The sequence below is a fragment of the Pteropus vampyrus genome, unplaced genomic scaffold (assembly GCF_000151845.1).
Source record: "Pteropus vampyrus isolate Shadow unplaced genomic scaffold, Pvam_2.0 Scaffold173, whole genome shotgun sequence".
NCBI classification, from domain to species: Eukaryota; Metazoa; Chordata; class Mammalia; order Chiroptera; family Pteropodidae; genus Pteropus; species Pteropus vampyrus.
The window spans coordinates 501,484-527,801 of record NW_011888954.1 but is presented as its reverse complement, the minus strand read 5'-3'; the positions used below and the strand labels follow the sequence as shown (position 1 = coordinate 527,801).

The window sequence follows — 26,318 nt, the reverse complement described above, 5'->3', positions numbered from 1 at the left end:
ACTTTATTTTTAAAACACGACTGACATGTCCCCCTATCCACACCCACACCCTGCTCTGAAAACTAAGTGAAAGATATTACATTAATGTAACAGATCAATTCACAGGGCACTGTGTGGATGGAAACATATTGAGAAAATGAGAAAATAGTGGAACATCTGAGAGCCAGGAGCCCTGGAAAAGGAAGTGCTGTAAACCACATGAGCTTCATAGAGGTCAAGGCCCAAACACAAGAGGAAAGCTCCACAGTTAGTTTCAACACCCTGGATCCTTAGCCCTTCTGGAGCTCCTCTGTCCCCACAGTGAGCTAAATTAAGAAACCTAGGTGTTTGTGTTGGGCAGAGAGGAGTGAGAGTGGCAGAGCTCTTCGTGGATCAGTTACTCCACTAAGAGACAAAACAGTAAGGTTTAAAAACTGCTTCCTAACGTAGTAATTATGTTAGCTATTTTGAGAGTTAGAAAGTTAAAATGTGCTCTTATTTAAACAAATATCAATAAATATAAACAATGGAATTCTTGGGACAATGGCCATTCACTATATATCCCTTATAACAAATGTTTCCAGTCTGTTGGCTTCACGACACTGTAGGGCCTTAGACTTGATATAACAGGTTTACTAATTTACTGGATAGCAAGCATCTGAAGACCAAATAAATGGGGTGTGTGTGTGTGTGTGTGTGTGTGTGTGTGTGTGTGTGTGTGTGTGACATCACATACATAAAATACATGTATGTATATATACACGTGTATCCTATATCTACATATGTGTACACATTTATATACACACATCTGCACATAAGTATATATATGTACCCACGTTTCAAACATATATACGCATACTGTTGTGATTAATAAAATACAAGTTTGTTTAAAAGGCATTTAATTCATCATTTATTAACATAAAATGCTAAAATATATTACTTCTATCTGTATAGGGCTATGAAATGTTTTTTAAATTTATATTTTTTTACTCACAGGAACATTCACTCTTTGTGATCCACAGCTCTAAGAGCTCTGACAAGTGCACAGAGTTGTATATCCATTACCAGAATCATGATAGAGAACAATTGCATTGTCCTAAAAACGTTCCCCTGTGCCGCCCCTTTGCAGTCAAGCCTTCCTTCTACCCTCATGTAAAAGGTTTTGACATTAAAAATGGTCCTCGCACATAAAAAGTGATGGGAATAACTGCCTCATAATGTTGATAATCATCTTTTTCATAATCTTATGCCACATTAGTTTCTACTTCCACCCACTGTTTGACAAAAAGGATTAACAGGATAGCAGGAAAAAAAGACCTGGAGGAGTTCGAACTTCAAGACAGCGTGAAGAAAAATAATGCTGGAATGTGATGCTAAGCTAGATATAGGTAGTAAAAAAACAGATAAAGCAAAAAGAAATATGCCTAGAAGGTACAGAGAAAAGCTCTGAGTTGAATAAAGCTGATGAGTGATCATTTATGAGGAAAGATAATGAACTTTGTTTTTAAGCAAGAGAATGATGAAATAACTTGTGTTTTAGAAAGCCCACTCTGCCTGGAGAGTGGATGTGGAGATCAGGTGAACTATTTCAATGGTCTACTTGAAATAATGGTCTAGTAGCTCAGGTAAGTTATCTCAAAGAATAGAGGTTTACTAAAAACCACAAGAAGAACAGAAAAGAGTTTCAACAGCTACAAAGTAGAATACCACTGGACTATCATCCAGAGCACATCCGCAACCACAGTCAATCCCCACAAAAAACCTGGAGCAATCAGGACACAGTGCAGAGGGACATCTCTCAGTATGGCCAGCTGGATAATCTTGAGTCTTCCTGCTACGAAACATGTTGGATAAAAAACTTTAAACAAATATCGTTACACTTCTAAAAAATTAAGAATCCACAGGAGCGCCAATTCCCGGGCACACCACCTGTTGGTCAAGTGTGTGGGACACATGGTTCGCGAGGGGCTGTGAGCATGGTGGGCCGTTTTCTCGCCTGTCCAGTAAAGAGGCACTTAGAGTGTTACAGCACAGGAGTTACAAGGATCAAGCTCTGCTTTCCAAAGCTTAATCTAGCAAAGAGTCAGAAACATAGAGCCTTGAAACAGGGTGAGGGTTAAGGGTGGAGATGAATGTGAGAGCTATCATGGAGGCAAAATCAACCAGCGCTTGTTTAGTTGTGGGAAGCAATGGCCAGAGGAAGTTCAGAAATAGGATGCCGAGGTTTCATGGCTGGGGCCACTGGGATGGTAAAGTCACTAACAAAAATAAAGAACAAAGGAGAAGAGTAGATTTGAGGGAAGGGGAGAAAGGCAGTGTTGGAAGATAACCGGCACTTTAGACATTAAATTTGAAGCTTCAGTGATTACTCTAGCATAAGATAGTATAAAAGGCATTAAAAATGCAGGACTGAAATCTAGAACAAGGATCCTGAGATGAGGTTTATGAATTGGCTTCAGAGGAGGTTGTGTTACTTTCTAAACTGTATTCAAACTTTTTGTGTATGTACATTTTTCTGGAGGTAAAGTTCATGGCTGTCATTGGATTTTCAAAGAGGTCTGTCTCAATCTGTTGTTCCTTTAAACATAACATGTCAGCCTTGGATACTTTTAATCTTTGGTATCAATTTCTTTTTATTTAGCCTGTTTGAGATTCATTGTTCTTCCTGCATCTGAGGATTGGTGCTGTCCAACAGTTCTGGAATATTCCAGGCCATTTTCTCTTCCACTTTATAATTTCTCTGCTCCTAACTATAACATAGCCTAGTGTTTTCGTTAACCACCACTCTTCGTCTCAGACCTTCCATTGAGGAGTATTTTCCTACTTGTGAATAAATATAAATGAACATTGACTGCATAAAACAGTAATATAATGCTAAGTGTTCAGAGCCTTGCTGTTGAGATGCACTGTTACCCTGAAAATCATGAACTTCTCATCTCCACTACAGAAAACACTGCACAAAACTCTTGAGATGTTTCGCAGGAAAGTGCTACGTCTGGTTTTTAAAATGAAAACACATTATATCTTACAGTTTTAAGCTAATCATTATGCTGTAGAGAGGAGAACAGCATTTAAGAGAAACAAGGCACAGACCTGCCCAAAGACAAAAATAAATCTAAGATAGAGCTTAAGGGTCAAATAAGTGTAAGCAAATTGTCCTAGTGAGATTTGAGTTACCAGAGACTTATATCCATCTTCTTTTTAAATGTATATTTTCTGCCAAAAAAGAAAGCTAGAAAAAAACACCAATATATCCATCACTAACTTAGGGACGAGGGAGGTGGGAGTTCTACACCAGAATGTTTCCAAAAATATGGTATTTTGGGGTTGATTGATTTTTCTCCCCCAACTAAATTCCATTCTGGTTCTTTTTTTGTAATGTTTCAAAGTACAAACTGAGCTCTTAATCTTTTGGGAGGCACACACAAGACAAAAGGCCAAACTCACTAATGAAAACTTGCTGAATGTACTTTTCAGAATTCCATTCTAAGTCACGAAGAACCCCGTTGGCCCTGCTCCCAGACTCGTAAGATGAACCTCTCAAGTCCCTAGAGGCTAAGAGAGCTCGCTCCACTAAAACCAAATACACATCTCCTCCTGACAGCTGGTTGCCTTAGCATACTCAGGCGTGTATATTTATCAAAGGGCGGGGGGAGCCCTCCAGGAGCACAATATTTATTATAGGATTATCTCAGTGACTCAAGTAAACATGAGTAAGGCTAAATTAAACTATGTTTACTATGATGTTCTATTACTTAAATCCTGACACAAAATTACCCCATGAGATTTGGGGTCTCATTTCTTGAGACAATTTGATGCAGGTTTTAAAAAAAGGCAAGAAACATCTTTTTTTTTTCCAAATCTATCTGTGTTTAGCTATATGATTTTCTAATTATTCTTAAAAAACCTTTTGAGTATCTAAAATGAAAATTTTCTATCCTGTTCAGATGTTGAAGTCAGTATTAAATTTAAATAAAATCACAAAATATTGAATTTGCTCATTGCTTTAAAAAAGCCTATTTTATCTGACTTATCTGAATTCAATATCCATAATCTCATGAAATCTCATTCATAATTTTAAGTAGCATCATTTTAATTTTAAGCTCCCCCTATCCTTTCCCTAGTCCTTTAGTCAAGTTTAAGTTTATCCCTGCCAGTTGATTACAGGCTTCCCTAATGTTCTAAGTGACCATGTCTGTGGCCAGGCACATGTGGGAGGGAAAAGGAGGGAAAGGGAGGCTGCAGAGGCCACAAGAGGAGTAGATGAGGTCACATGAGGTCAAAATCCTAGTTACCCCTCCAGGATTCAGCTGATAAACCATGCCTATGAAATGAAGCTCCAACTCTCAGAAACATGACCGAGGGCCCAAAGGGAAACAAGCCTGCTGGCTAGCCACAAGGCACGGTGATGAGCAATGACCATGGAGACCGCTTGCGTTTGTAGGCACAAGGATCCAAAAGATTCAAAACTTCCTGCCCACTAGGGAGTCCAATCAGTGGGGGCTGCAGCTGAGCTCGGCAGGAGGTGGGCTGTGGCTCACCAGCCCTCAACCGAGAGAAACGAGGCCCACTCATAAGGAGTTTATAGTCCAGGAGAACAATATGTCGATAGAGGCACAGACACAGGAGGGGAAAGTGTGGTCTTACTGGGGAGACAGGTGGTAGTGGTCAGGAAAAGTACCAAGAGGTGGTGGTCAATGAGAAGATCTAAAAGGATAGACAGCACTTGGACAGGTGCTATGGGAGAGGGAGATAAATCCAATGTTCTGGTATAAGAAGCAGCCCAAGCAAAGGTACAGAAGTGAAAAAAACAAAAGGTGTGTTCATAGGACATCATGCAAAAACCCGGTTTGGCTGAACAACAGGGTACATCTAGAACCCAGACGGGGTAGAAGTCAGCTGGGACTATAACAGAGAATACTTTGAATGCCAGATTTGAGATGTGTACTTAATTCGGTTGGTAATAGGGAGGCACTGCTGATGTTGAATGAGGAAAAGATATTACATGACCTTACCCTGAGAAGAAAGTGACAGTTCTGCGCTAGATAAACTAAAATAAAAGGCCATCAGGAGACATGGCAACTGAAGGACTGAACTAGGAAATGAAAGTAGAGAAGACAAAAATGAAAGATACTGGAGAGAGAGACTTCTAGCACAAAACAACAGGTTGGCCAATGCTTTTGAGATGTGGCTCCTGGGCGCCGAAGAAAATGAGTGTCATGAATAAAAACAGGGTTGTGAAGAAGAAATATTAGTTTGTTGGAGGAATGATAAGTTTGGTTTCAGACATTTTGAATTTGAGATGTCAACTGAACACACAGGCAGACATGTCTATTAAGTGGCTAGAAAAACAGATCTGTAAACAAAGAGAAAAGCTGGAATGTGAAATTGTATTTGGGGGTCATCCACAAAGAGGTAAGGCCACGAATGAGCTCTAGGAATGGAATCATGGGAAACGTAATTTAGCATAATTTAATGGGTTGACAAAGAAAGTAGAGGCAGCAAAGGAGACCGGTAAGGGTCTAAGAATTCCAGGTTATGGAGGGGGAAAGATGTATTATGAAACACATGCTGGAATGCTATCGTGAGCCTCAGATGGGATGGTAAAGTGAAAAGCAGTTTGAACATTTAAAAGCACTAAATAAATGCATTTTTATTACACTTACAGCAGTACGTGTTTAATTTCTAGAAAAGCCACATTATACTGGAAGAGCCAGGCTTCCCAAAATCTTCCAAAGTCCCTCCTCCATCAAATCAAATCGAAACATGATCTTCTCCTCCTTTGAACACTTATAGTACTTAGTCTTCTCTTAGGTATTTCTACAACTCAAGACATTTATGTAACTGAGCATCGACCATGTGCCAAATACTGCAGTGGGGACTTCCATATACATCCCCACCTTGAAGGAGATGAAACCGAAACTTGAGATTTATTCCCCTTTACAGGAGATGAAATGAGGCTCAAAAAGGTTAAGTATCTGGAGTAGGATTGCCAGCTAATAAGTGGAGGAACAGAGGGCTTCTGATGCCAAGTCTTATCGCGCCTCTTTTACTAAAACACAAGTTGGAACTTGCCGTATTTGTTCTTATTTCCCTTACTACATTAACAGCAAATTAAGGGCACAAGTCACGTGACATTTATCTTGCTGTCCTCTGAAACACCTGGTCAATTCTCGTTGCACCTTCACTGCCTGAAAGAATGAATGCACATACTTGCAGGCACGCAGCCCTCGTTAATGTGAGCATTTGTAAGCTTTGAGTACTTATTTCTAAGGCAGACTCTAACTCAACAACAAAAAGTTCTAAAAGCAAAATCTGTACTTGTGAAAGATGCCACCTGGTCTGCCTCAGGGGCTGAAGTCCTCTTTTTATGCACCGAGTGGGAACAGCACAGGGAGTGACGAGCCACTTTTCTTCAAACCACTCCCCCAGACCAGCTCACACCAAGAAAAGGGTCCACACCTTTTGGGGAGGAGAACTGTGCAGCCTTTGCTGACCGTTTAACCTCTGGTGTCACTGCTGGAACTCTCAACAGTCTGGGAAGGAGGGGTGGGTAGAGAATGTTTGGTGCCAGCTCTGATGATGTAACCTTACAATTCTAGCTTTGCTGCCAGGAAAAAAAAGGCAACTGGTTTGGAAACTAGTTTTTCTTCCCCCTCCCCTAATATTTGACGTCAGAGTTTTGCATAACTGACTACTAGGTTTTGTTTGCATACCTCAACATTTTTTTTTTTTTTTAATGAACAGTAACTAATTCAACTGACTGATTTGAGTTCCTTGGAAAACAAATGTATAGAGCCTGAAATATGTGTATTTCATAAATGCCCCTTTTTTGAGAAAAACAGGACGTTCTCAGAAGCATTTACTTTGCAAACCACATACAGGCACAGTGGGAGACCAGGAAACAACACGCATCTAAACACATAAAGGCGTGCAGTCATGTGTTCCAGCGCTGCCAGAAACACCAGACAACTATTCCAGAACCCCGAGTAAACAGAGAGACTTCTGAAGTGGGATTGCATCTCAGAGCTTCATAAATTATAATGCACTGGGGAGTTTTCTACCCAACGTCTCTGACAGATGCTCCCTTTTGTGGGAATTGTCTAATTGGGGACATTTTGTATCCACATCCCTAGAAATCTTTAGGGTCCAACAAATTGATCCCTTTTCCTACATGTGATGGCAAAAGTCCAAAGTAGCCTTTTCCTGCATGGACAAGCTGGGGCAGAGAGAGATGGGGTATCTCCCAGGCTCAAGATATCTTTCCACGCCCATGGAGAGCAGATGGTGAGAATGCAAGCCTTTCGTCAATTTTTACCTAATATCAGATCAGGCTATTGGTCTCACTTGGGCCTCTGCTTGTCAAATCCACTGTGTGGGGCTGAAGACTTCCTAGAAAGAGCCACAGTAAAAGCCAAAAAGGAGTACAAGCCTCAGCTAGGGCAAGCGTCTGGCGTTGGCTTTGGGCGGGTCCACGTGGGATGCTTTTCCCATGACTCCTGAAAGAACTCTCCAAGTCTGAGTCTATAATCAATGCCTGGAAAGCCAAGAGTCGACAGGATAGTATGAAACACAGAAAGGAAATGAGAGCGTAACACAATATCAAAGGGAATACCAACCCCTCTTCACTCAGTTCTTAATATCTTTCTTTTGACCTTGGCCTTACTCAAATGACATTATTTCTGTATACTCTAAACTCTACAAAATCTTCCAAAACTCTGCAAGAGTTAACCAAAAATATTAATAACTTTAGAGAATGTGTAAGCCCTTAGAAAGTCATACCACAATGTGACCACTTTCCACTTAAACTTGTCTCTAAAACGTCATTTGTATAACTTCTACTTAAGGATGTAAAAACTTTTTGGGAGGTTGTTCTTTTCATTTTTTGTTTTGTTTGTTTGTTTGTTGGTATTACAAATACAGCTCTACTAAGTGAATTTTTATCAACCAGGAAAACTGTAAGACCTCATGTAACATTTTCATATTTTCTTGTGAGAATTACTTATTGACCTAGAATACTGCCAATCAGGTTATTCTTTATTTAAGGAACAAAAGACTTGTTTCTTGCCCTTGAGTAGCCTGCAATTTAGTAAAAGAAAAAAAAAGGAACATCATTGACTAAATCTATGGTGAGCAGATTATGAGAGTGATACAAATTCATATACATGTTCAGGAGGCTAGACTAATTGTGCTCAGGGAAAATGGTTGCTAGAGATGACATCCGAATAGGCCTTAGAAAAATTGATACTATTTCAACAGGATATGGACATTAAAGAAGGGCACTTCACATGGAGGCAAGCTTTAGCAAAAGCACAGAAGCAAGAAAGTGCAGGTGAATTAAGAAAACTTCAAGTGACAGAGTCTGGCTGAAGAATAGGCTACAGGAGGGAAAATAAGAAATTAATCTGGAAAGGTACGCTGTGGCCAGTTCTTAACATAAAATGAACACGGAGGAAAATGTAGAAAGCTAGATTTTAGAAATAGGGAATAGGAAAGCTAGATTTTAGAAATAGGAAATCACTATATCCCACACTAATAATTTTTCACACCACATCTTAGATCTTTAGAGAGAGAAATATTTTATTAGCAAGTTTATTTGCAAACTAGATGCAATAGCTTCAAAGAAAAATAACGTGGGAGCTAGGAAAATCGTTTTTCGGAACTGGTAAATTCTTGGCTGCAGCTTAACTAATATATTCTTATTACCTACATCTCGGGATTGTTTCATTAACGTCTCTCTTTTCACATCACCAAAACATCTTCTTAATTTAACTCATTAGGTATACACTGAATGGCTACTCTAGAACTAGTATTTGCTCACTTATTACCCATCTTCTCTTTTTCGGCCCCATTTGTCCTGTTAACCACTCATTTACTTATTCATTCATTCATTCTTTTCCTATGAACTATATCAATAAAAATAACAATAATAGCTTCTACTTGCTATAATGCCAGGCCTTGCAATCAATGTTTTATGACCAATATTTAATATAACCCTCAAAACAACACTTGGACATAGGTATTATTATCCCTATTTTACAGATGAGAAAAGTTCAAAGATGTTAAATGTTTTGCTAACTGGTAGGTAAGCTGAACCTGGGTTTAAACCAGATGTGCTTGACCCCAGAACCTTGCCTGTCACCACTTCACTGTACTGCCTCCAGCACCCCTAACCCACTGATACGGGTTTAGATTTTCAATTGAAAGTTAAAACCTTCGTTGAGCACCTGCTACTATGAAATCCTGTCCTAGGTACTGTCAGTGGTATACAAATAAATGAGAGAATGACTATAGATTACTGATGCTCATAATCTTCCATATTTGAGTATAAAGAGCTATGTGTAAGACGGTAAGTTCATGATTCATGAATTAGAATGACTAAGGTCGGGGGTAAAAATGGCTTCGTATATGGATGTTGAATGGTGACCACATGTCACAGACAGAAATCAGCCAACCTTGATTAAATGACTTAAGAGAGAATTTTAATAATACATTTCAATCTGCGTCTGTAAAACTCTCTCTGCTGATGAAAAATCTGTCCTGTCAGAAGATCCCAACCAAATCTGGTTGCAATCTATTTTCAATGAACCCCGGCTTCCTTTGAACTAGAATAAGCTACTAAAGCATTTTAGCCAACAATAAGCACATTGTGAGGCTAGTCCTTGTAAAATTCATTACTGATGAGTGACGTAGTTTGGTTAAAACAAATGTAATATCAAACTACTTATACTATGTAACCTGAATGTTGTGTAAAATTATACAGAGCTATTTAGACACAGAAAAATAATTCAAGCATGTCATCTTTTCAAGCTATCTGCCTCTAATATTACCTTTACTAACTTCTGAATAAGTGTTTAATATTTTCAAGAGACTAGTTACATTTTTACAAGTAACTATAATAGTTACAAATATGTAAGAAACTGGGTACGATGTTGTTCTGCAGTCTTCTTTAAGGTATAACCATACCCACCCAGGGAACATATGGAAGGCACAGCAATTTCAGATGCAGTCTGCCTACTCATCTCTCTCTACAAAGGTACAGCGTTCATATCACGAACTGCGCAGCTGAGACTCATCCAAAGACTGCAATGGCAAATGCTAACTGCATTTACTTTGCAACCTAAACTAATACAATTCATTTTAAGAAAACAAAGTCAATAAAGAAAAATCATTGTAAGATTTCAAGAGTGGCAAAAGAATTAAGGAGACACATTTGGTTAACAAGGAGAAGCACCAGGCTCCATAAAATCAATGACATTGATACTTACTGTTCAATTCGGGGTGACAAGTACAGCTTGGGGTACACCTGAGTGGCTTCAGTGTCCTCAAAACTGACAGAAAGAAGGGCCACATCTTCTCCAGGATCTTCATTTACATCCTTAAACAGGAAGCGAAAAACACAATGGCATCAGTACCTGCTCTCGTAACATCTTTTTGGTGATGAGCACACAGTCCACTGTCATTGAGACTAGAAAGTGTGAGTTACCTGGATTCGAATTTAGAAGCTCTGTACATCCTTTGCCACATACCTTGTCACTCCCCTAGAGTGACTGCTTTCAAACTGTCTGACCAAAGCCTACCGCAATGAGGAGAAGACCCCCACCTGTCTCACTTGTTCCTATATTCCAAGACAGAAAGAGTGAATCTGGTGATAACAAAGAATTAGTTAAAAACATAGTTAACAATCTGCAGTAAACATATTGCTGGCAATACGTATAATGGCTTATAGTTTATGTATTTGTAAATGGCTTATAATTTATGTTTTATAGGAAGAATGAGTTATAATTTATATCAAAAGACAACAAAATCCTTAAATACCCAGTAATTTTATTATACCTACCTTGATAGTATGTTTTAAGTTATTTAAACTGCAAAAATTCCCAAGAAACATATCACTATGAAGTGTGCCACCATACAAGCAAATGGCAGGAGGTTATATACACATGTACTTTAGCAAAATGATTATAATGATTCATGTATGAACTATAAGACATAAATATCCTAAAGTCTAGTTATAAGAATATTATAAGACAAAAATATTGTTGATCCAAATATGTATCAGGAAACACTGAGAGGTTAATCAAATAATCTACAATAAAGTAAACTGATAATGATAAGGCTACACTTACTCTGACTTATAATTAAAAAGCAAGCACAGCAGCAATCAAATGTCATAACCATCTCAAGCCAATACTAATTATACACTGATGAAGTGTCCTGAACTAAAACTGTGGGACTTACAACTATGTATAGTTGTGCACTATACAACTATTGCCAAGTACCAAGTAGTTGTCAGACTTCTGAATAGAATACTGAGTGAGAATAAATTCTAGTAGCATGTGATTTTAATTTGTGAATACCAAATTTTAGTAACACTTAATGATTATTTTTGGTTGGTAGTAGCTCCAAGTCAAATACAATTTTTTTTAAAAATTTAATAGAATTGTACGCCTTCACCCATAGAGACTGTTAAGATGACCTATAATTCTGGATTAGTACATAGGTCCCAGGAGGGCTAGGCAGCCATCCTAGGAGAAGCCCAACCTAGGTTTCAAAAATCACTGCCAGTGAGCATTGAGAACCTCAGATGTGATGTCCTTCCTTCTGTCTAAAACTAACCTCACCCCTTCTTTCCCAGCGTCCTGGGAAGCTGTCATCACACTCATCCTCCTCAGCATTAAAATCATCAGTCTTCTTGCTCTGCCTTCTATTGTGTCTATAGGATGTACAAAGGGACAAGGACCAGAAGTCTCTCCCATATTAAAAAATAAAAATAAAACCATGCTGGTCTCTACACAGTTCCCTGGATTCTCTCTCCTCTCCTTCAAAGACGGCTTTAAAGAGCTGCCTACTCTCCCCGTCTCGACTGCCTTCGCACTACCAGAGCCCAGCACATACCCGCTCTGACCCTATTAGTTCATCAACATCGCTCCCACCCCGGGCATCCACTGCACGCAGCAAATGCTTCTCTAGCCTTATTTTACTTGATCTCTAAACAGTATTTGACACGGGTGATCTTTCTCTTCTGCGACTCCTGTTTTCTTGCTTATAAGAAACTGCAATCTCCTGGTCTTCTCCTCTTTGGCCACCTCCCCCCTCCCTTTTCATTCTTTGTTTCTTAACTTCTCCATTGTTTTTTGGTTTTACGTGGTAAAACTTAGGCTTGCTGTAACAAGTCAAACCATACAGAGGTTTATGGAGAAAAAGGCTCTTCCACTCTCAATTTTCAGAGTAACCAATATTAACTGTGTGTGTAGCCTTAAATGGCTTTTTCTATACTCATAAAAACATACACACACTTGCATATAAATAGCTCTTTAACTTTTCTGTTTTGTTTTCCCAAATGGAATCATATTATAAATATCAGTCTACCAATTGCTTTCTAAATAGCCACATAATATTCCATGACATGAATTTATTTTTATTAAACCATTCTCCTAGCAACAGACGTTCAGGTTATTTGTAGTTCTTAGTCACTTGATAGTGCTATAGTAAATATCACTGTATATGTATTCTTTACTAGCGGGATTTATATTCCTTAATAGATAACGAGAACTGAGCTTGTTGGGCCAAAGGTTATGAACATTTCTCTTTTTATTAGAGTTTAGTAGATTGTTTTTCTTAAAATTTACAGCAATTCACATTTGGACCCATGAATTTGCATCAGTGTGAGAGAGAGCCGGTTTCCACTCATGCTGAATAACTAAATATTACTGGCTGTTGTCACTCTTTTTAATTTAATGTTGGCAATCTGACAGCTGGAAAATGGTATCTCAATTTAGATTCTATAAATGAAGCTGAGCAACTTTTCACTTGTTTATTGATCATTTACATTTCTGTAAATTTTCTAATCAAATTCATTGTCCATTTTGTTTTAAGATTCTTAGACTTTTTTTGTAATTGCTGTTTATTAGGTTTATTAACTCGTGTCTACCACGTGTTATAAATATTTTCTCTCAGTCTAGCTTTGATGTTTTACTTTGGGGGCTCTTCTGATACCACAGAAAATTTAGGTTTCTCTAGAGTTAAATCTGGTCAAAATAATTGAGGTTTTTAAACTATTTCCCTAGTTTTTCATCTAACACTGTTATCATTTTATTTTTCCATGTACATTTGAATAGCTCTAGAATATATTTTTAGGTGGTATGATACAGTGAGTATGTAACAGGAGGACCTTAGTACAGTACCTAGAACACAGAAACTACTCAGTGTTTGCTGAATGAATAAATTAGTGAACAAATTAATGTTACTTCCTAACGTTTATCCTCCATATCTAGTGATTTTCAGGAACCTGCTTTCCAAAAGTTGCTGTCATCAGTGTTGTCTGGAAACTAAGTCCTGACTCCTTGCTCTTACTCCCCACAATACTCCAAGTTCCCTAAAACGAGTGGCTTTAAAAAGAGAGCCAAGACTGAGAGTCTGAGTTTACCTACTGCTTTTTGCTTTTGCACAGATGATAAAATATTCACCCTTGAACATTCTTTTCTATAAAATGAGGAAGGAAAACTTTAAAAATACAGTCTCAACAAATAGAAACTATGTAATTATATTATATGACTCTAAAACTCATAAAATATCTAAGATTAATGTTAAAGCTAAGCTTGAAAAACTTCATATTTGAAGGACAAATTCATTTTGTGATCAAAGTTTAGAAGCAGTCCTCTTTAGAGTTAGATTGGTTACCATAAAGACAATTTAAAAAGTACTAACACTGATTTTCAGATACCTTTCCCGAATGGCTGAGTTTCCTTGTTAAAGGTCAAGGCTATGACTACAAGTCACAAAACCCTGTAATAACAAAACAAAACAAAACAAAACAAAAAACAGGAAAAAAAAAACAAATAAAAAAAGTGCAAAAACTAGGGGCCACCGAAAACCATTTTAATTAGCAGCTTCATTCCATATACCCATGGATAATTTATAATTATTTCTCTTTCCTACTTTTTAACTTCTCATTTCGCTGTTTAAGTAAAAAACCAAATGCTTAGACAACCTCTAAACAAATGGAGAGACCCTGGTTTCTATAATCGACATTTATCATGGTATCCTACAAAGAGTACATGAAACATTAGTCTGAATATATGTTTTTCTGACTATATATTAGTCTGAATATATGTTCCCAGGAGTTTCTTTTACAAACTACTTTGGTAAGACTGATTCCCCTTAGAGTGGCACACGAGTTTTCCCCGAATTGGTATTTGATTCCTAATGGTTACCTAGGTTTGAGTGCTTAAATAAGCCCAAAGAGTTCCAAAAATACAAATCCACACAGTGCTGTTTCCAGTTTCTGCAGCTCTAACAGGCTTGTACATGTGTTCCTTCCCATCTGGGAAATTATAAAAGAAGCTCTTGTACCATGGTTCTTAGAAGCTAACATTACAGATGATTATTGCAACCACTAATGGTAGCGTTTGGAAAACAGGAGGTGGTTACAGAGTAGTAGGGGACATTTAAAATGTACAAGTATACGTTTTCAGGGCTTTCTATCTGCACATTTAAAACTGCAACAGGCTAAAGTGAAGGAAAAGATGCCGAATCTGCTGAAGTTAAAAAAGAATGCAGCCTCCTACCTTTATAAAGGTGTGTCAGGCACGGTGAGGCAATGGTGGCCATGACACACTGCTGAGATTTAACAGTGGGTTTGGCTCAGCACTAGACTAGAGCAGAAAGGGCTGTTACAGCTGATAGTGAATAACTAGAATGCTGAGTTCCTGGCAGGCTGGGAGCCTTTCCTGTTCATTTTTGCATCCCCAGTGTCAGTGGCATGCTATGTACACAGCAAACTGGTTGAAATAAAACGAAGCAATGCAGGAATGACTGTAAGAATGAGTAAATGGTGGGAGTTAAAGAGAAAGTGCTTTCAGTTAGAAAAATTCTTAATACTCTCTAGTTCCTTCAATCTATGACTACTTAAGATCTTTATTAAAGTAAACTCAAATCTAAACCATTCTTTAGCGAAGGAGACACCTAATAAAAGTTAATATTCTGCTTAGGTCATAATGGTTTATTTATGTAACTATTCTCAATTGGAGCTCTTTTAAATATCAAAAGGGTACAGGAAAAAAAACCCCAACAATTAGCCTTGGAAATAAAAGTAAACACAAGTACAATTTATCATTACTGGCTGCACCCCTTTGATATGCTAATTTCCCAAGTAAAGACAGCAGCTATTAAACAAGCCCCTATGTACTGAATGTCAATATAGGTACAAACTACCAATTAACTAATTGCTGATAGACATTAGCTGCACAATAAATATTACAAAACACAGATCACATAGGAAAACTAAAAAACCCATTGTATTTCTCAATTCAAAAAGGCTTACAACAAAGCTATAACCATTACTAGCAAAATCAGTTTACAGACATAAGAATTATAAAGAAGCTATTATACAGTATGTCAAAAATCAAAAAGAACCATTTTGAGCTATATTTAAATGGTATTAAACTAGACCCAGGATTAATCATGATTCCTAGTGTGACTAAAAACTAGGTCTGGTAGGCACCTCATTATACAAAAGCTCTGAGTTTTTTCAAAGCTATGGCAAATTAATTACATTTCCAAAACAGAATCTTTTAAAAATCATCCTAAAAGAGGTTTATATTTATAAGGTCCCAGTATTATGATAATATAGATTCATCATCACATTACATAAACTTAGGTTTTTCCAAGTCAAGTGTTTTTAAGAAAACAAGACCCTCATGGCGCTACCATTCTTGCCTTTAACAAAGGAAAACATACGTTATGTATCGAGAGAAAAAACAAAGCAGGAAAAGGGGATAAGGAGTAAGGAGGGACCGTAGGGAGGGAATGGAAGCTTAGAGCGGGTGGTTAAAGACAGCCTTATGGCGACCCAGTAGTCGCCTCTCATTACTTAAGAGTGGAGATTTAGGATTTAAAAATCCTCGACTCACTGTTTTATATACCAACATCAACAAACCCAATCAAAATTTGAGTGTGGATTCTATTAGCGTTAAGACATGGCAATAAATATTCTAGAAGTAGAATTAAATCTATGCAGAAGACCGAAGGACAGGAAAATGCTGTACATAAGTCAAGACCTTGGTCTCACTGTTTAAGGGGATCTCTCTGTCTAGTAATGACACAGCTCATCTTGGAAATCGGGTCATTTCCTTTTCATCAAAGTGCTGGGAAATATATAAGTACCAGATGAAGCAGTATAGTCAGAAAGCAAAACAAATCCAAAGTGAGGAGCACAGCTGAGGAAGAAGGAGAAATAGGTCCCATGTCTGGCTCTTTTGCCTGTTGATGTGACCCAAGCCCTGAGCCACCTCCTCTCCATGTAGCAGGGATGGCAGTGCTGGGCAGGAGACCAGAAGGCATGGGTACAGCCTACCTCCACCACAAACTGAGTTCTTGGCTAAAAAGTCCTTTGATATTTTGGTATCTCTTATGAAGACTGCGTATAAGCAAGTTACTTCTGTTTTGGTTTCTCCGAATGGAAATGGCAGTAAAAAGAGTCTCCTGTGTAGTCCAGACAAACTTGGTCACTTCCCATGCATTTTACTATATCTTCACTAACACGTTTTACACTTGCCATTTCCCTTATCAAGAAGTTCTTTCTCTCCTTTTCTTAATTGGTGTGTTTTTAATTTCTTTAACTGTGACTGTAAATTCACTTGTTCCATTAAGATTCCTTTCAGCTGCAAACTGATCTGTGTCTGCCCTTGGTAGTTTTCAGCACGTAGCTTCCTGCATTGCCCAAGCTGTTTAAGTAGTATATATTTCATACTCCAAATAGACTGTGGATTTCTTGAGGGCAGGGTGGAACTCTCATACTTCCTAGTATGTCCAATAATAGCAGCTCACATTTATTCAGTGTTTACTCAATAGTCACTCTGCCTAGTGCTTTATGTGCGTTATCTCATATAGTCATAACAATCTCATAAGGTAGGTACTATTATTATACATTTGCAGTTGAAGAAACTAAGGCTGAGAGAGACAAAATGGTGAAGGTGAATTCTGAACCCATGTATGTTGACTCAGAACCTGAACTCTTTAACTATGATGCTATACCCCCTAGCACACTGCTGGGCGCAAAGAAGAAGAGACTCAGTATCAATGCTCAGAGAAGGGTATAAAAAACTTGGAAACCCACAAGCAAAAAAGGTATCAGAGATTTGCTATACATTTACTTGTTCTCCTGGTGTCTAAATCCTGTATGCTCCAAAAGACCACGAGCAACTTAAGGAACCATTTCTTATTCCTTTTTTACCCGAAACAGACTATCTCACCTGCACCAGACACAATGAGTATTCAAAACAAACTGAGAAGTATGTGCTTTATGTGTTTTAATATTTGCTTTTAAAAAAGGAACCCTCATACACTGCTGGTGGGACTGCATATTGGTACAGCCACTATGGAAAACAGTATGGAGGTTCCTCAAAAAACTAAGAATTGATCTACCATATGATCCAGCAATCCCTCTACTGGGTATTTACCCCAAAGACGTGAAAACTCATATCCAAAAAGGTGTTTTCACACCAATAATAATGTTCATAGCAGCATTATTCACAGTGGCCAGGACATGGAAGCAACCAAAGTGTCCTATGATAGATGATTGGATAAAGAAGCTGTGGTACACATAGACAATGGAATATTACTCGGCCATAAGAAGAGATGAAATATTGCCATTTGCGACAACATGGATAGACCTTGAGATAATCATGCTAGGCGAAATAAGCCAGACAGAAAAAGTTGAAAACCACATGATATCACTTATATGTGGGATATAAACCTAAAAGCAACAAATGAACAGGACAAACAAACAGAGACTCATGGACATAGACTACAGACTAGTGGTTACCAGATGTGGGGAGGGGAGGGGAGGTAGATGGGGTAAAAGGGGTCAAATATGTGGTGACAGAAAGAAATCTAACTATGGGCGGTGAACATGCAATGCAAAATATATATTTCTTACTGCTGAATTGTAAAAAGAATTAATTAAACATTGAAAAACTTTGTTTTTAGAAACTATGGAGCAAGAAATTAAGATTCTTAAGAGTAAATGGACTAAAAATCATAAAGATCACTATGCCAAATAAAATGCATCCGTTTGTCATCTTCACCCAGATTCAGTTAAGGAAGGAAGATAGTTTCTCTAAAAACACTGATGAGGACGGTGGCGTTCTTAACCATTAAATCAACCTTCCTTTAATTATGTTTGGTTAGGCACATTCTATGATTAACTATATTCAGTGAAATAAGAAGAGCTGATTGTCAGGTCAGGAAAGGATAACTGCAAACGTTCTGGAAATAGCGAGGGTGAGTCAAGGACACCAGGATAGAGCTGTTGTCACCTACCCATGTGTTGCAAAAGTGACATCTTGAGTTCATTACTACTAGATGTCATGATATAGTATGGTGTTAGGGTTTGTTAAAATGTATACCTTGCTTATTATTTTCATAAACAAAGACCACTTCATTGCTCTCATTTATGCAGGAATCTCCTTGTAAAGCTGTACTTACCCTAATATGCTGGTTATAGCTTCTGTTTATAAAGCTAAATTGAAACACATGTTGTACAAATAAAGTTTGAGGGGGGAAATCCTGGCTCTTTTAAAATAATGATGATCAAGATTTTGTTGGTCAAGTACTGTCCCATCAGTTATTACACCTAAGAGACACAGCCTTGAGAACCACCGACTTCCTTTGAATAGTCACAGCTCTAGAAGATGTGTGAAATGGAGCCTTCCCTCCAGGAGGCCAGCGGAGGGTGAAGGGGAGCCTCTGCAGTGCGGCCTGGGGCCTCGCTGAAAGCAAATGGTGTTTTCCTGCTACCACCACCTTCTCTAAAAATTCACCAATGTTTTTACAGAAAGAATCTGGAGTGTGGGGTTTCCTCTGTTGCTCTAACATTGTATTCTTAATGAGTCCAATAAGAAGCTGAGCTTAGTTAAATATGCAATTGTTTTACAAATCATATTGAATCACAACTTCAAGCATCTCTGGGTTGTGATTTTTACCCACATCTACTAATATAAACCTTGTGCCAGACTTTTATCCAAGAGCCCAACAAAACAAATTAAAATAACGGTGAGTTTTATTTAAGCATGTACAGAACAAATATGAACATCATTTACTTGACCACATCTCCAGTATGTCTCTATAATTTAAAGGTAGATAAAGCATTTATATAAATAGTTTATATAGCTTTTTGAAAAAAATAGAAAAACACAGATTTAAAGTGGTAGTCGACATAGTGGACATCTCTGATGTTGCTATCTGTCACATTCTCTTTTCCTGAGAAGCCCCTCTCTCTTCTAGTCCCCAACCCAAGGCCCCGATCCCCCCCAATCCCCCCAATCCTTATAGCTCCTGATGAAGCTACCTATTCCTATCCCCTGGGAACAGCTGATGGGTGCAGGGAGAGGCCGGTTTTTCCCTCAAGATTTGTGAACTTGGGGGCCAAGCGTAGGCCAGTCCCTTTGCAGAGACAAAAACAAAAACAAAAACAAACTGTCACTAGCCATATTTCTCATACATGAAAGAGGCTAAGCTATCGTGTGAGAAAATAAAGCCAACACACCGAGAGAAGCAGAGAGGAGAGGAGAGAGAATCCCGATACCATTCACATCCTTAGTCTCTGTGGTTCTCGGGCCAACTGTGTCCTGCTCCTATTGTGGTTTGGTTATTCAACTTTCTCCTGGCTTTGGAAAGCTAATAAATTGCAATACATGCTTAAGCTGGTTTGAAGTGGTTTTCCTTCACTTATAACCAACATTTTCTCTTGTAAAATATTAAACTAACAGATGATAACCGTGGAAAATCAAAATCTGCAGAATTCCATGCTAATGAGAGACTTTCATCCCTGGGTTATTTGAATACTCGTTACACACTATGAAATGCCAGGCCCTAATCAGAACCTAAAAAAGGACTTTTAGGACAAAGATGATCTGCGTGCCTCCACACATGCCAGATGCACACTTTGCTAAATCGATCTGCCTGCAGCTCCAGGCTCTGGCTGCAGTTAGGTTATTTCCCTGGACTTACTGCTTCCCATCCCGGTGGACCTGAAACAGCACAGTAAACCACAATGGGCCTTAGATGGATACCCCCAAAACCTCACCCAACGAACAAAAAGATAGTAGAGGTGCCAATGCTAAAGGCAGAAAAATCCATAGCAGCATGCCATGTGAATACATGAAATGTTTTGCAAGTTCATAAGGCAACTTAAAAACTGCACAAAAATGGTGATCTACTAGCTATAGAAATAAATTTTTTTTTTTTGCAAAGAGTTTACATGTTTTGGTTTTTCCATATGATATGCTAAATGTAGGCGCTACAGAAAGCAACAGGTTTGCACAGCTTTGGCAAGTGTATATGAAAGTGCTGAGCGCAGAACCAGGCATGAAGAAAGCGCTTAATAAATGTTAGTTTCACTTCTCTTGCTCCTTCCAGACTGTTGGTCTGATATCTCCATTACCATGCTGTTCCTCCTACTATTAAAGTTATACCCTATCCTTTCCTCTCCAGGTTGCTTTGCATCATGGAGTTTAGAGATTCTCCCCAGGTGGTTCTGTGTGCGAGGACAGAAGGGAAAGGCATTCTAGAAGCACATAACACCTTTGCACCCACCCAACCACCCACGAGCAAGTTACATGGCTCACACTCCCTGGCGCCCATGGCAACTAGGCAATTGGTTACTTCCAAGTTATTTCAGCCACCTGGCACCAAATCCTCATCACCCAGAGACAATCACAAACCACAGGTGTTAAAATAGAGAATGGAGCCTACAAGACTCTCTCCTTGAAGTAATCAGGGACCTCTGATTAGCATATTGATGTTATCTGCAGAACCTAAAGGGCATCTAGGAACTCTAGAAAAAATGAGCCATATCCCTCCATATTCCACCGGGATGGAACTGGCTAGAGAGATAGTTCCCATGGAGAAAATGAGCTCCGAGAAGCAGAGTGACTACTGCACCTTTCTCCCAGCCTTGAAAGCCCTCACCTGTCTACATGGGCCTGGTATTCAAGTCCCTTCGAGGTATTCTTTCCAACCTCATTTTTCCACTACCCCTGTAGACACAGCCTAACTGCAGCAGGTGCCCATACTCCATCATGTTACTCCATCATGTCTACTCTGCCACTCGATCCTGAATGCCCAGCATCCCCCAACCCCATGTCCCCCAATTCTACCTGTTTTTTAAAGTCCCATTCGGATGCCATGTCCTCCCATAAGATCTCCTTGATCTCACCCTCTGATGTAATGGTGTCTCCTCCGAAATCCTACAGGTCTTTATCTACACCCTTTATATGATAACATGTCATTGTTTCCCTTGTGTTTTAAAGTTATTTACATATATGCTCTTATCATTTTCTGATTGAGTTCCTTAAGAGCAGTAACTTTAATTCATTTTTGTATTCCCGGTACCCAGTATGGTGCCTAACACAAAAATAGGCACCCAATAAATATTTGATGAACAAACATACAAATGTCTGTATGAAAGAATGACTACACATGCTTGCCAGTAATGGGTTTGACAAGCAGACTTCCCTAGTAGAAACAACAGAGGTCTATGTAAATTATTAACTTGACTTTCCATTATAGAGCAATCGGTGGAAATCTGGGCAGAATAAGCCATTAAGCCTTGGATTCAGAGCATCCCCTGGAATAAAAAGAAAACTCAAGTTCGAACATTTAACTTTGAGAGATCAAATCCTACAGAAAGGTAAGAGCAATTTTTTTTTTGCCATTTCTGATAAATTTCCAAACAACACACCATGTGCTGTCACTAAGTCAATACTCATTTATGATTTAGCTACTAGTATAAGACACTTTGATAAACACAATAAGGAAAAAAATTGCAAGAATCAGTCTCCCAACTCAAAAAGGCAGATGAGAAAAGTTAGTTTCTTCTCCTTCAATAAGAGATCCTATAAGACAGTACATGATCAATTGTCAAAAGCTAAAAACCTCAACAGTTGTTTCTGTGTACCGAGAATGAATTCATCGCACTCTTTCCTGGCATTAGGCTTTTACAAGAGAGGAGATAAAGCAGGAGAGTAATAGGTATTCCGAGATGAAAAATGCAAACTTCTAAAAGTGGTAAAAGGGGAAGAGGCTCTGGCTTTCCCAGCTTGCGTGATGTTAAACAGCAAGCTTTGGATGTTTTCCAAAGAAGACAGTTCTACCTCTTCCATATTTCAGACTACCTAGTTCAAAAACACTGAGACAGAGGACCAATATCAGATCTGAGATGCAAGTGTGGCATGACATTTGTGAACACCAGAAGCTGAAGCATGGATAAATGGAGCCTTGCTATTCAGACCAACAGCATCAGCTTCACCTGGGGAATACTTAAATTCTTAGGTGACTTGTATGCATATTAGAGTTTGAGAAGCGCTTAAAGTTAAAGAACTGGTGTTTAAGGAAAAGAACATGAATCCAAAGATGAAGATAGACCTGAGAAGCAATGGACTGAGACACCCATCCTGTATTAAACAGGAGAACAGAGGCACTGTGATGTTTACACTGGGCGAGGACAGTGGAAGATACCTTAGATGTTTAGGATTTAAAAATAAATATCTATGGCATATTCCGAAAACTTAGAGTTAAATGGAGGAAAGGATCACGGTGGAAACTGGAGAGTACAATAAGGTATTACTCAAACATTCTTACAACTGGCCACAGCAGTATGCTATGGAGGAGCCAGAGAAAGGGGGCAGGCGGAGAGAGCTGGCATTGCTGAGACTGTCTCCTTTGGGTCAATGATATTGGCGAAATTGTGCCATAGTTATAATGACATAAATGAAAGGTAAATAAAAACACTGACTGTTAAAGGTCAAAAGGACCCTTTAGAGGTATGGTCCAGTGGTTGTTACTACCCTGTATTCAGAGAACTAGGGATCATGTGTGTGTCTTAAGAGAATGTGTCTTAAGAGCAGCTACTATTCTGTTTTGTATACTGGGTACTGGGAGAAAGATTTCATTTGCATAAAGGTTTCCAGCATATTAAAAATAAAGTTTGTAACCACTGATTCTAACTAACACCCACACTTCACAGATTTACAGATGGAGAAACTGAGATAAGGGAAGTGAATTGTCTAATGTGTATAGCTAATTAGTCATAGGGCTGAAACCAAAACCCATGACTGCTGATTCCTACATCAATGCCTTTTTTCACTATATCATTCTGCTATATCCAAATTTCCTTTGAAAACGCGTGTCACTTACTAAATGAGGTCTGTGTGAATCAAAAAGGAAATGTACGATCCAAAGAGGAGGGAGTTATGAAGAGTAGGAAGATTCATATGACGAAGAACATATTGTATTAAAAGCTCCAAAAATGAAAAAAACTATAAATGTTGGACTTAGCATAACTAGTGAGTGGGTAGCTTTGTTATTTTAGAACTTTACTAAGTATAGAAGTGCTGACGTCCAGATTTAGAAGAACTATAAATTGAGTTAGACTTTATCATTGACTTGGGTTAGACTTTATCATTGACTTGGGTTCTTTAACTTCTAAACTAATAACAGGTTTAAGAAAGACCAATTGGCGACCATTTGCATAAGTTTTGTGCTTATGAACAGAAATCGTGACATTTCACGATGCATAAATGATGATGAAAGTATCGAAGCCTCCTAGCAAGTTGCAATTCTCCAGGGAAGCTATTAACAGCTTAACATTTCTGGTTCAACTTACTGAAAAAAGTTTTTATACTGAATACGCATGAAAGAATGCAATTAAGATAGCAAACTAGGTTGAGCCCTTTCGTTTCCTGGGTTTCTTGGGCCTATTACTTACTGAATCAAATATTGGTAGGTGTACAAGAAAGCTTGTACAACAATCCAAAACAGGTTTCACAAACTATGTTAAACAAACTATGTTTAAAAACAATATAACAGAAAAACAAACAAACAAAAAAACAACAACAAAAACCTTGCAAAGCCTCAATAGAGTAAACCAGGCTTTTCCCTCAGATAAACCATGGCTGGACCCATGATTGCCTAAGCAGCCTGGACAACATACGTTAAGATTTTTAAAATTTCTTCTGTCTTTAATTACTTCTTTTGTCCTTCCATACTGAATATACTTTTGGGGCCAACCTCAGGATTTAATCATTCATTCATTCTACAAACATGTAATAATGCCCCACTATGTCTTAGGCACCACCTAGAAGGCACTAGAAACACATGGCCTCAAAACCTTCGCAGTCAAGTAGGAAAAATAAACAAGTAAGCTGACCATTAGGTTAGGTTAAAATTGTAGAGATAAGATTAGAAAAAAGGTGTGTTAGAAGAGGGGGGTAAACTATGGCAGGGCAAAGAAGGGGTGCTAAAGAGAAGGCGAACCTGGTTGTCTCATATGGCTTTTCAAAAAGAACATAATGTTTTCAGTTGGGAAAAATCCAAGTGCTCTAAAGGAATAAAAAGTATAAGGTAGTGGAAGAAAGAGAGAATAGCACATGGAAAGACAACAAAGTACAGAGGCACACAGCACATTCAGGGCACTATTCAGGAAGGCTAAAAAAATAGTGGATACTAGGGGGGAGCAGTGAAAGCTGAAGCTGGGCAAGTTTAAGGGCCCGATTGTAAACAACCTCGATGCATTTAAGCTAAGGAGCTTGTTTTATGGGCAAGAGAAAAGGGATCAGATTGTTTTAGAAAGAGTATTCTAACAGCTTGGGAGGGATGGACTGAAGGACGGCAAGGCTGACTGTGGGCGGGGGAGGGCGGTCTACAGCAGTCCAGAGCAGAGTGAGAAGGATATTCCCATAGAAAGGCAACTCGGTGCAGTCAGAGCCCAAGCAGAGTGAGGAGGGTGTCCACACAAAGGAAAGGCAGTAGCAACAACAGGACACTGGTTACAAACAGGGGGATGCATATAGTATATACTACTCGTGTAACTCATTGTAGTTTATTTGTTCATTTTTTTTCTTTTTTGGCATGGGTAAACAGAAGGTGACTGTTGGACCCTTTTTATATGGAGGCTCCTGTCTTTCCATTCTAGGAAATTATCTTCTATTTTTTCTTTGAAATGTTTGTCCATTTTGTTTTCTTTATTCTTTTCCTCTAGAAGCCTAGTTTGTTGGGTATTGGACTTCTGGATTTGATTTTTTTTTTTTTCCTTTTATTTTCTTATGTCTCCACTGGTTCTCTTTGCTTTTTTTGATTCTTCTTTCTGGGGGATATCTTTGACTTTATCTTCAATATTTCCACTGAATTTTTAAATTCTGCTATCATTTTTAGGATATTCTGTGGTTTTTTTTTAAATTTTAATTATTGAATTTTAATTTTGTATTTTAATTATTTTCTCTTGAGTTCCTTCTTTTTTTATATTGGAGGCTTTCCTCAAAAGCCTGTCTAATTATATATTATAAAAATATATTAAGGATAACCAGAACTGGATTTCTCACCTTCAGAGATGGAAGTTACAAATATGTCTAAAGAGAGAAATAGAACAAATCCAGCGTACTGAACTGGAATTGGAGGTATCAATATGAACATGGTTGTTGAACATACACAGATAGATAAAGAAATAATATTGAGCATCAAAGTAAACAATAATGGTAACTGACTATAATCCATTAAATAACATGTGAAGCCTTGAGTTCATACTGCTATAAACAAATAAATTTAAAGTTTATTGAAAAATAGGATATTTAGAAAGTTTCAGGGGATCTCCATACAAAATACCAATTACAAAGGGGACGAAAAGTAAGTTTATAGTGGACAGCCTTACAGACACCACCTTGAACAAATTTTTAAGGTGAATACTTAGTCGGTAATCAGTGAAACAGACAGACTGTGTCACTTACAAGGGGAATGAGAAGAACACAGCAGCACCTCTGTGATACGCCTGCCACGTATGCATAAAAAGAATCCAGTCATGATGGATATCAGGCAAACCCATACTGAGAGGCATTTTTATAAAACTGGTTTATAATATTCAGAAATGTTGTGAATGTTAAGGAAAAACTGAGGAACCATTACAGATTGAAGAGACAAAACAACTGAATGTAACACATTCTAAACAAAATTCTGCTAAGAAAATCATTAGGGCAATTGGTAAAATTTGAATGAAGCCTTAGAATTGGATGGTAGTATTATATTAATGTCAATTTCCTGATTTTTACGGCTATATTATGATTATGTAGGAGAACATACTTATTTATAAGAAATACACTACAGTATTTAGAGGTGAAGGGTATCACATCAGCAACTTTCTCTCAAATGATTTTAAGAAGTGCTTTGTACTGTTCTTATATTCCTATTATAAATGTAAAATTGTTTCAAAATTTTTTAAAAAGAAGAGAATTAAAAGACCAGACCATATAAACGCTCTGTAGAGAAGCTGGAATATTACATCGGAA

General features: G+C 38.2%; 1 protein-coding gene and 1 long non-coding RNA gene across 5 annotated transcripts in view; one reads left to right on the top strand and one right to left on the bottom strand.

Annotated features, from left to right (window-relative positions):
- Nucleotides 1-26,318, bottom strand: part of BABAM2 (BRISC and BRCA1 A complex member 2) — a 362,799-nt gene that overhangs the window by 156,619 nt on the left and 179,862 nt on the right. For all 4 annotated transcript variants that reach the window (XM_011370731.2, XM_023536945.1, XM_011370732.1 and 1 more), the window contains one exon: nucleotides 10,248-10,357. In XM_011370731.2, the coding sequence (XP_011369033.1) occupies nucleotides 10,248-10,357 (110 nt within the window). The remainder of the gene's footprint in view (nucleotides 1-10,247; nucleotides 10,358-26,318) is intronic.
- On the top strand, nucleotides 21,591-22,792 carry LOC111746049. Its single transcript, XR_002782901.1, has 2 exons — nucleotides 21,591-21,673; nucleotides 22,153-22,792. It is a non-coding gene; the product is annotated as an uncharacterized LOC111746049 (long non-coding RNA).